At 35.9% G+C, this 11,848-nt stretch overlaps 1 protein-coding gene and 1 long non-coding RNA gene across 3 annotated transcripts; both read left to right on the plus strand.

Moving 5' to 3' along the window:
• Positions 1 to 932: 932 nt before the first annotated feature.
• LOC112717321 (uncharacterized) lies at positions 933 to 3,632 on the plus strand. 2 transcript variants are annotated; one of them, XM_072204602.1, is made up of 2 exons: positions 933 to 1,279; positions 1,462 to 3,632. In XM_072204602.1, the coding sequence occupies exons 1-2, from the start codon at positions 1,166 to 1,168 to the stop codon at positions 3,133 to 3,135; spliced, it is 1,788 nt and encodes a 595-aa protein (XP_072060703.1). In that variant the 5' UTR covers positions 933 to 1,165; the 3' UTR covers positions 3,136 to 3,632. The 2 variants fall into 2 exon arrangements, with proteins under 2 accessions (XP_072060703.1, XP_025625172.2); XM_025769387.3 differs by having other exon boundaries at positions 934 to 1,279; positions 1,403 to 3,632.
• Positions 3,633 to 4,456: 824 nt separating this feature from the next.
• On the plus strand, positions 4,457 to 11,108 carry LOC140175460 (uncharacterized). Its single transcript, XR_011866268.1, has 2 exons — positions 4,457 to 5,011; positions 10,808 to 11,108. It is a non-coding gene; the product is annotated as an uncharacterized lncRNA (long non-coding RNA).
• Positions 11,109 to 11,848: the final 740 nt, after the last annotated feature.

The raw sequence follows: 11,848 nt of genomic DNA on the forward strand, positions 1-11,848 counted from the left end.
ATATTAACTTTTTAAGAATATATATTAAAATTACTATTAATAAAAAATTTTAAATTTTTGTTTTAATAAATATATTTAAAAAATTAAATTTTATATGATTTTATAAAAAAAATAAATCTTAACATGTGATTTTATTTTATTTTTTATAACATTTAATTTTGGTGTCTTGCAAACGAAGCACTTTGGTTGGATGGTTCAAATAACCACATCCCAACAAAAAAAAATATTAAAAGACTATTAAAAGTAAAATTTATTTTTTTTGTTATCACTTAATCATTAATTCAATTTTTTTAGTTTAATTTTTTTAGTTTAATAGTCCAACATCATAATTAATAATAAAAAATAAAAAATTTTGATGATCCTTTAACATTTCTCTATATATTAATAGTATAAACTATTTTATATAATTGTTTAATTAAATTTTATGTCTGCAGATATTTGTTTAAGTAATGAATTTAAAAGATAATTACTTTTGTTGATATATTAATACATCAAGATTAAATTTTATTAAAAAAATTGTTAACAAATATATTTTAATTTGTTAAAAAAAATTAAAATATTTAAAAAATGTTTATACATATAATATCATTGAAAATTTTAAATCATATTTTTATAAATTTTATTTTACCTTTTGAAACCATCAAAACTTTGCAGTTTATAAATAGTTTTTTTTTTTTAATCGAAGATATTAACAAGTGTCCTAAGATAATAACAACGTTATTTATACACTTTTTTAATAGACATTTTTAGGTGTTTATACACTATTTTAGTAAACAATAGGAATAAAATGTTTTCTAAAATCATTTTTGATGGGCACAACACAGCAAAAGCGACAAGTTTAATTTATATAGTTTGCCGTAACAATTAACAATCCAATTTTTTTATATTTTGTATTTATTACTATTGGGAATAACGTTGAATCTAAAACGTGCAGGTTGCTATAAAAAAATGTTACTAAAACCCCTCAAGATCCCCAATTTTTTATTGTCTAAAAACTCTCAAACCCAAACTTCTTCTCATCGGCATAGCAAAATTCTAAGTATAGAACCTTCTTTTACTAAATGAAGATGATTCATAATGTTTAGCCTGCTTTATTTTCCTACATGTCTTTCTTCCACTGATTCCGCTCCCTAGTATCTTGTGATATCACGAAATTCTCGGCTTCATGATCAATCTTAATTATATATCATTACCTTATTTTCTCCATCAAAACTTTCTTGATTCATTTCCTAACAAAATCATCAAGAAGAAGAATCATCAGCACGCACCTAAAGTCCTCGTGAGTCCTTAACACCTATCAATTTATTTATTTATTAAGTTTTCTTTCTTTTTCTTCAATTCTTGCATGCAAAATTGATTTAATTGGATTTAATTCTGATATATGTTGTTGGTTTTTGAAAAGGGTATATCTACCTTGTTGTGATTGTGAATGTGATTTGTGATCAATAACAATATTGGTAGATATTGAAAATGCAACAACACTCTTATAGTAACCAAAAAATGGAGGAGCAAATGAGAAAAGCTGAGGAATCATCATGGCTGGGAACCAAGAGAGGAAAATTTGGCATGAAAGATAACAACAGCAACAGCAAGAAGTACTCTTCTTCCTTCGACAAACTGAAGAGGGAGTTAGATGATCGGAGATATTCGGAGGAGATGGCAATGAGCACTGTTTCCGATTTTAAAAGGAAGGTTCTAGAATTGGAAACCGAGCTCAACAAGAGAAAAGAATCCGAGGCAAATTTGTTTGAAACTTTGGTTGTCCAGACAAAGCAACTTGAACAAAGCAAGATTTTTCTCGAAGAGTCGAAAATCGAGGTTGCTTCTCTCAAAGAGAAGATAAAAGCAATTCAACAGGATGGAATTGAAAAAGAGGCGAAATTGAGTGCAATACAAGGAATTCAAGATGGTGAGGCACTTTCTTCCAAGTTATATGATCTTATTGAAGAAGTGAACTCATTGAAGAATGAGTTAAAGCTGGCAACGGAGGCAGAGGAGAATAGCAAGAAGGCTATGGATGACTTGGCGTTCGCGCTTAAAGAAGTCGCAACCGAGGCAAACCAAGTGAAGGCCAAGCTTACATTGAGCCAAGTTGAACTCGAGCACGCGAAGGGCGAAGCAGAGAGATGGAGGGCAATGATGGAAAGCACGGAGGAGAAGTATAAGGAGGCTCTTGAGATGACAAGGAAAGAAGCAGATAGATACCAGAACACGGTTGAGAGGCTAAGGTTGGAGGCAGAGGAATCTCTCCTAGCATGGAATGTAAAGGAAACAGAGTTTGTGAATTGCATTAAGAGGGCTGAAGAGGAAAGGTTGCTTGCGCAACAAGAAAACGCTCGATTGCTTGAATTGCTTAGGGAAGCGGAAAGCAAATCAAAGGATGACAACCATAAACTTCGTGACATACTCAAACAGGCTTTGAATGAGTCCAACGTGGCGAAAGAAGCCGCGGAGATCGCTAGGGCCGAGAATGCTAGGCTGCAGGATAGCCTAGCATTGCTAGTGCAAGAAAACGAGATGCTAAAGATTCATGAAGCTGCGTCATTTGAAAACATCAGGGAGTTAAAGCGAATGCTTTCAGAATCTACCTTAAAGGAGTATAGAAATGAGGAATTTCAGAAGTCATTTTTGTCTTCGTCATCAACGAAAGAATTGGGAAGAAGTAGATCCAGAACTAATAATTTGTCAATGGATCAAAGAGATTCTACTACCAAACAGACTAGGAGTTTGAGCAAAACTTTTAGTCTTAATCTTAAGGATATGATAATGAGTCCCAGTAGACAACAACAAAAGGTGGTAGGGAACAATAACAATAATGAAGATGCTTCAAACAGAGAAAGTCCAAGTGAGGATTCACTACTAAAGGGTTCAATTTTTGATGAGGTGGATTCATCTGATTCAGGATCCAATCACTATGATTATTTAGATATGGGAACTCCAGATATGGAGCTTTATCAGGCAGATGAATCTTTTACTGATTCTGAGAGTGAGAGAAACACGAGGAAGAGAAGGGCTTTGCTTAGAAGGTTTGGTGATCTCATAAGAAGAAAGAGTTCTCATACCAATTATCCAACCACAAGGTCAAAGGAATCATCCATTGTTGAGGAACATCAGTTACAAAACATGAATTGCTAAAAAGGTTCATCAAATAAGGCTATTATGTATATATATATGGGAGCTACTCAAATGAAGATGCAAAAAACATCTTTTTATGAAGATGCTTTGTATAAAAGTGTGATTTATTGATTTGACCACACTTCAAATAAAAACAACACTTTTATAACATATCAAAATCTAACCCTACACTCCATCATCTAAAGGTCAAAAAGAAAAATCATCACATGAAGACAATTATAATATCTTCATGGGAGTACCCACCTATATATATATGTATGGAATTGGATTTTCTACTATTTTCATCAAATTTGTTTGTACTTTTTATTTTTACTTTTAGTTCATGGCGTGGAAGAAGAATTACATGTACTGTTTCTTCCATTTTGTAAATATATTTATTTTGATTCTCACTTGGAGATTCAACCAAAGTAAATATGATAATTGGTTTAGATTATCACCTGTATTATTTGACCATATATATGTAAATAAATGGAAATTTATAATAATTTTAGAGTAGACTATTTAATCTTACACGGCAAATGTTAGAGTTCGTAGACTTTTGTTTTGTCGTACAAAAATTCTCTGAAATTTCTGAGTATTCCGGTTTTATTGCTTTGAATTTTTTTTTAATATATGATTATTAGTTTGGACGTTGATCAATTCATGTATATTAGTATATGCTATACTTCCGTGCACTTTGAGTTTGAAAAAGTCTAGAGCAGATTTAGACGAAACAGGCGGTTTTATTATAAAAAAATTAGAAATATGTACAAACTAGAATCAAGTATTATAATAGTATAAGTCAATGAATTATAATTCAAATGGTATAATCTTTTTATATTCACTTAAAAGATTGCAGGTTCGAGTCTTCCTATTTTTAATAAAAAAAATATTATAATAACATAAATAAATAAATAAATAAACAAATAAACAAATATTAACCATGTTCTTGTATAGCTACATAGTATTTTTCTATAACTCATCCACTTTGGAATGACCTCATGTCTTTCTTGATTTGATGAGATATTATAGTTAAAAAATAATATAGAATATAAGTATTTATAAAAGACACTCTAATATTTAAATAAGTGTTTAGAATAATCTCAAAAATTAGAAATTGAATTTCAAAAGTATACTTTTTCTAAAGATGTTATCTTTTTATAAATATTACAAAAAAGTAGTTGTTAATTAATTATGATAAACTATATAATTTTTTCTATAATAAAGACTAAATTATAGAGTAATTAAAACCGGATTATAACGAGTACATTATAACTCCCAAACTTGTGAGAGATTTTTTTAATAAAAACTTAAAAAGAAGTTTTGACTTACAACTTGGCTGTCAACTAGAGATAATGAGCTCCAAGTTTAATACAATTTATTGAAAAAAAAGGAATAATGAATAATTTAAGGGTCACGCTTGTGTACAGAGATTATTTCATATAGAGATACAGATATACGTTGTTGGTGTTTCTTGTGTGGACACAAGTTGGCGAATGTTGCAGGACTCGGCTGGCTCTCAGGGACTTGTGGGCACTCAGGAGAGGGGCGAGGGAGCTGACTAGGTGGCGCCAAATCTAACGGGGTTTTGAATATGCTTGGATCCGTTTGCTTGAGGTTTCGGTGGTGGACCTTTTTGGGTGAGGCCCAGGAAAAAGAAAGCACAGAAGACAGGAGCTGGGTCTCCTCTACACTATTCTGCTAACAATGAAGCAAACCCTGGGTTCCGACTGTAGAAATGCCGCCGACGGTGTTGTGGCTGCCGTTTTGGGTCGTGCGCGTGGTCTGGTTGTGGTCGAAGTGGTCCGACTGGGTAAAGGTCGTGGCCAAGTGCGCTAAGCATCAGATTATATTCCTCGTCGCAGGCTTGGATTGGGTCCCTCGATCTCTCATCCTGGTAAATAGTGAGCTTTCCGACCCCTCTCGTGATTCATGTGCGTTTATTCTGCTTTAATCATGGGCACAGTCCATTGTGTGTCGTTTCAAGAGGGCCACAGGAAGGTTTTCTCCATGTTGGTTTGGTAGATTAGGATTACATAACAAGTATTGTTTTTTTTATGGTAACTGATTTCTTGTTCTTTTTTTGTCGTTGTTTATGTGTGTAAAGATAATCCTTGTGAGGTTAGTTAATATGAGTAACTTCTTGCTGTTGTAGTAGTTAATTAGAGAATCTGATTATCAGGTAATTTTTTGTTTGCAAAATAATATGATTGAGGAGGAAAAAAAATCTTGGGACAGCCAAGCAAGTATAGAGAATTAAATGTGGTCGTATGCATGATGATTGTTGGTTTTGGGAAATTGAGGGTGCTTTGGATACTAGCAGGTTGGTAGGCAGGGCAATGAAAACTTAGTTGGCGATAAGGCACTTTGTTGGATTGTCTAGGTAGATTCTCGTGATGCATTGGTTTGAACTTCGATGGGTCAGATGGTGTATAGGTTCTTAGTATTTGTTTTGAAGTTAGCCAACAAAAGTTAGAGTTGGTGAGACTTTTTAAGTAAAGGAATAATTTGTTAACGAGGGTTAGTTCAAGTACATATTTGATTGTTTTGATTAATATTGAGTTAAAAAGAATTATAATTCAAGGAAAAAAAGGTATTTAGAATAAAGTGATGAAATAAATTGAAAAAATAGCTTAATTGACCAGATATAAGAATTGGACCCCATTTTATTTTTATTTTTGTCGTAACCTTTGGAGACATCATGCTGGCTTTATAGCTTATAGTATTGTTATACTTTGTTCTTTTGTATGTTGAAGTTTGATCAAGCAAGGTGTAAACATATTTAGTAATTTTATAATAATCATTTTTCTTTATCAAATAGATAGAGAAGTGATCGAAGACTCTGACACAGAGTAATGTATTTTTAAAGATAAGACGCAGTCAACCATAGTGAAATCAAATTATGCCATTGCCAATGTGTCCTATAGAAGAATAATAATGATGATAATAATAATAACAATAATTATTATTATCATTATTATTGTTATTGCTAATATTATTTGTGAATTATATATTATACCTCTACTTTTTGTTCGTCACACACCCTAATGAATTGTTATTGACTTTGAGGATTCCTGAATGTTGTAAATGATATTGTTTTCCAATACATTTATTGCTCAATGATTGATTGAACGGGAAAACATATTAATTAATTTAAGTCAATTAGGTAGAAGATAAGATGGGCGATTCTGTGTTGCTGGTCATGCTTAGGAGAGAAATTTTTTTTCTTTTGTGTAGTGAATATGTCGATGAATTCGCTAGTGACATGGTGGGTAAGTTAGTTAGTTATAATGTCGGCAGTGAATAATGTTGTATTTAAGTATAACGAGTTGCTAAATTGTATGTTAGACGGGTTTCGGTGCAGTGGTCATGCATTATTTGTGGAGGAGAATATAGCTTGGTTATGGATATTTGTGGCTAATTTTATAGATGTATACCTGGTGCAATTATGAACTACTTTTCTCTGGTTTGAATGTGCTTAGGATAGAACATTGGCCAGCTGTGTCCGATGGATTTCAGGCACATGTTCAACAATGAGGGTGAAGACTCAGATGGGGGTAGCTCGGAGGATTGTTGGGCACATTATTGTGGAAGCGACGATGATTATGATGACGAGGAGAGCCTTGAGGACCGACGAGATCCCGAACCGAGAAAGAGGTATGAAGCGGATGCCGTTTACGACGAGGGGGCTGATGGTGCCAAAGATGTGGAAGGTGCAGGTCTCAGCTGGCAAGTCGTCGTGGAAGACTTCTTGGGTAGAGAGTTTGGTACAGAGGAGGATGCCTATGCTGCCTACAAGGAATTTGCCAGATTCAGGGGTTTTGGTGTTAGGAAGGAAGATGTCGGGCGTGTTAATGGGATTTTGATAAGAAGAGACTTTTTTTTGCCATCGACAAGGTACTAGACATCGTAAGCACTATGATCGACCTGAGCGAGTAAGGGAGGAGAGGCCTGAGATTCGAACAGACTGTAAGGCCAAATTGAAGATTTACTACGATATGCAACAGAGCGTGTGGAAGGTAAGAACCAGCGTTGACGAACATAACCATGAGCTTGCCCCAGCAATGTTTACAAATCTCCTTCCTAGTCATCGAAAGATGAGCGAAGACGACAAGGCACAGGTGGATAGTTTCAAGCAGTTTAGGATTGCAACCTCGAAAATAATGGCTTACATGGCAGGGCAATCTGGTGGATATGGTATGCTTCGATTTATAAAATGAGATTTGTACAATTATGTTCACGGACAACGGCTTGTGCGAATATCGGATGGGGATGCAGCAGCCATTATCAGTTACTTAGAGGGTAAGGCGAATGCAGACATGATGACCTCGGCATGCTACACACGGACCCCGGATAATCGACTGGGCAGCCTATTTTGGGTTGATGGAGAGATGATGGCGGACTATCAGCAATTCGGTGATGTTTTTGCCTTTGATTCTACGTATCGTTCTAACAAGTACAGGAAGCCGCTGGTGGTTTTCTTTGGGTCATATCACCACAAACAAACATCCATTTTTGGGTTCGCGTTGCTAGAGGACGAAAAGGTTCGTACTTACCGGTGGGTGTTATTGAACCTGCTGGATGTGATGGGACATAAGAAGCCTTGTGTAGTAGTCACGGATGGGGACAAGGCGATGCGCGCTGCAATTGCAGAGGTGATCCCGACCGCGAAACATAGGTTGTGCGGTTGGCACCTAGAGAAGAATTGCATCCAAAGGGTTAAGGAAACAGAATTCCACAAGGTTTTTCAGAAAGCGCTGTATGCAAACTTGGATATCAACAAGTTTGAGGAGTATTGGAAGACGGCGGTTGAGTCGCTTGGCCTACAATATAACAGTTGGGTTCAGAGCACATACGATTGTAGAGAAAGCTGGGCAATGGCCTACCTGAGGGACACATTCTGTGCGGGATACAGGACAACTTCAAGATGTGAAGGGATCAATGCTTTCGTTAAGGGTTTTCTTAGATCAACTGATAGCATTTTGGAACTTGTACACGGTTTAGACCGAGTTGTAAAAAACTATCGGAATAATGAAGTAACAGCCTAATTCTATTCCACCTATTATACTCATGTGCTAACGACTGGAATTGATTTGATCGAGCTATTTGCTTCAAAGGTGTATACACAAGCGGTTTTCAGAGAAGTGAAGAAACAAATAAAGGGTGTGGCGACGCTATTGTTTCGGGGCAAGGAAAGCATTAGCACGACATGTGTGTACAAGTTTTCTAAGATGGGAAAGCCTAATAGGACATACAGGGTGTTGTATGATCCGAACGAGGAAATGATTGAGTGTGAATGTTCAATGTGGAATAGTGAGGGGATTCCCTGTAGTAATATATTCTGTGTGATGAAGTATGAGGGCTTAGAAAAAATACCGAGTGGTCTTATTCTGAGCAGATGGTTCAAGGATACAAAGGATTGGAGATCAAAACCCCCTGAAAGTACAGAGGGCCATCAAGGACGCTTGCTTAGATATGGTGCCCTTTGCGGGCGATGAGTGTGGTTGCAAAACTCGGGGTGGAAGATGCAAATGAGTTTATTGTGGCTAGAGACGGGATTGAATCGCAGAGGCACTGCAACAATGAGCATACGAGAAGCTAGGAGGCCACCCCAATTTCCCATCGCTATCCGGGCTGAAGGACCCGGTGGTGTCGAAGACTAAGGGTGCTCCGAGGAAGGGGAAGGAGATGCATCCCGACAGCCAGGGTGAGATGTTGATGAAGCGACGACATTGCACGACGTGTGGTGTACCTGGTCATACGAAGAGGACTTGCACGAGCCAGCGGAATCATGGTGTTATTGGCACTGATGCTGGCATGGTCCACAGTTCTGCGAAGTGTTCGTCAGCAAAACCAAGTGCCCCGTATGCAGCTAGGCGGACTCAAGATGCCGACAAGGACGAGGTAAGTGTGTAGACCTATACAACTTTAGATTAAATGATGGGACAATTTTTAGAATTGAACAAATATGCATCTGAGAAACATGGATCCATTAAAATCATCCTGGAAAAGTTGATGGCATCAGCTGCGGAGCACATTTCTTTAGTGGTAAGGACAATTCCTGACATGAGTAGTAAAGTAGTAATTTACGTTTTACGTTTTGTGCTCTTGACACAAGATACATGGGATATGTGATGCGTAGCGTATAATGTGGTGTGAGTTATTCCTGTAAAGCATTCGGTGTAGATCACGTATGGTTGCATTGCATTTGGGCCAAGCAAGGAAAGAGTTCTTTTGGCCGTGCAATAGCTGAGGCTTCTTTGGTTTCTAGTTTGTGACTCATGAATTTAGCAATGGATGGCCCACATGACGAGAATGGGAGACAAATAGAGTCAACTAAGACATTTCATGCATACATAGGTAAATAGTAATGGTTGAGTTGCGATAATATTTTTAACAACTTCATACGTACCTGGCAGGGCATTCAGTCGAAGAACGGCGACAACAGGCAGACTGTTCCAGATCGTGCTGAAACAAACTCAACTGGGTCAATGCATGGGTGTAGTCACCAAGGGGGGGTTCCAACATCTTTCTCGGAGGGCAACACATCGAACAGTTTTTTTCTTCACAAGGTTGCTCCAGTCACCAAGGGGGGTCTCACGGAGTAGCAGCCAGCCCAGGTACGTTTAACCCCACAAAGCGCACCAATGAAGACCTGTTTGAGCAGTGGGTAACACAGGTATGATTGGAAGCGTGGAGTTTGCTTTATGTTCAGTAAGGTAATATTTGTGTATTCAGTTGCAACGGTTCTTGATTTTTACGTTTCTTGTATGTCCCTGTGTACAAAATGCCTTGGGAAGATGGGGTGCAGCATGAGACAAGAGTTAGTACCATTTGCCTCTGCTCGTGCTTGGTTCGTATTTAATTTCTTTAATTCAGTTGATAATTGCTTTATAGTTAGTAGATAGTTACTTAATAAGGTAATTGCTGCTGGTTAATAATCTCATATATATTCGATTCATTGAGTCCTTCGGTATGAAAAACTTTATTCAGAAGAAGCCATTTGGTGGTAATTAATCTTTGTGGTTTCATAACCGTTCAACGAATGCCCCAAAACCACACATTCACTATTAATATGAACTTGATTTGTAAAACTAGAATGCACATTTGTTTTTGCCTCTAGATGAATTCTACGAGTCCAGAATGCAATGCACTTTGAAATTTTCCCTGTAATTGTATGGCAAATTAGACTGAAATTAGGCAAATGTAGAAATAGTTTTGGAGATCTGAATTGGCTTTTGTTTATGTTCTCTTATTAGTAGCATTGCTACTTTTGTTCATTTAGTTTAAATTCTTTCTATTCCGCCGTTGGTTGCATTGGGTGCTCTTTCTAGTTTATTGCATAGCAATTAGCGCCAAATTTTAGTATGTGAAACATATAAGTCTGTGATGGTATAGTAGATTTTGATTTTTTTTGTGGTCAAATAAGAGTATGATGGGTTAAGATTTTAGTTATTGTCACTTTATTAAGTTTGTTTCCCCGAAATAAGTGATGCCATGCGTGTTTTCCTAGCATTTGGATCCTTGTTTGTTTGTTAAGCTGGCCGAGTTCGGATTACAGTCGATTCTCCCAAGTGATTGGAGTAAGATCAAGCTGTGATAACTATTAAGCATTACTTTTGTTGTACTTTTCCGTTCTATATTCATCGGTGTTTGTCTTTTTTAATCTTGTTTTCTATTGTTTGTGATGCAGAGTGCCTCGTATAGAAGACTATGTTTGAGTGGTGTACCTTGCCTTACATGCAGATAACTTGGAATTAGTTCGGAGTGCAATTTTTGCCTGAAGTTGTACTTGCAACTTGTGTTGGGATAGCTCTTAGGTGGTGCAATGGTTTTGTTATACTTTGAATATCCTGTTAAACTCATGCACCGTTGTAATCTATCATGGGGTTGTTCTCCATGATTTTTGTGCTCAAGTCTCTGTAATGTATGCCTTTCATGTGGGAATTATACAGTGTGCGTGGATGAATACTTTAGAGGAGAAATAAGAATTGTATTTAATCTCAACATACCTCCAAGTTAAACTTTTCAATTTATTTAAGTTAAAAATTAAGACCAAGGTTGCGAGAACCGAATCGGTCAATGAACTGGGAGAGTAACTGGTTCAATGGTTTAGAAGTTCAACCGGGATCCAACTGGAGTCCAACCGGTTTAATTAAATATAAAATAAAAATATTAAAAATTTAATATATATACTTTTAAATTTTAAAATGCAATAATTTTTAATATGATAGAAATTTAAAATTTTACAATTTCACATAATAAATTATTCATTAAAAGTTTACAAACAACTTTAAATATCAACATTCATAACCAATAAAAAGCAAAATACACAAAATCACAAAGACTGAGTTTATCAAACAAACCCTAACAAGTTTAATGCTTTCAGGATCGCCTCATATGCCTTCTGATCCTATTTTTTACAGAAAATAAATTCAAAGGAGAAATTCTAGTTTCTACATAAACCAAAGAACGAAACAGAAAATAATGTTAAAATTACTTTCAATAGCAAGGGTATGTGGCAAATATTCGGACGATCATAGAGATTAACAGTTTGACATCTGCTGAGTTGGTTTTGTTTTCTGCAAATTAAAACCATCAGTTTAAGTCTATACCATAGTTAAAAACAATAAACTAAAATTTAAAATTTCAATTGGATACTTCCTATTTTTTTTTATTTCTCACTTATATCTAGTTACTGAACATAGAAGTTGCATTGATATCATTTTATTTA

This window comes from Arachis hypogaea, chromosome 10 (genome assembly GCF_003086295.3).
Source record: "Arachis hypogaea cultivar Tifrunner chromosome 10, arahy.Tifrunner.gnm2.J5K5, whole genome shotgun sequence".
NCBI lineage: Eukaryota > Viridiplantae > Streptophyta > Magnoliopsida > Fabales > Fabaceae > Arachis > Arachis hypogaea.

Bases quoted from the DNA above. Each gene is read 5' to 3' on its own strand.
- LOC112717321 (XM_072204602.1), top strand. From the start codon at position 1,166: ATGATCAATCTTAATTATATATCATTACCTTATTTTCTCCATCAAAAC. The intron at 1,280-1,461 runs GTGAGTCCTTAA...CAATATTGGTAG, and splicing joins AGCACGCACCTAAAGTCCTC to ATATTGAAAATGCAACAACA.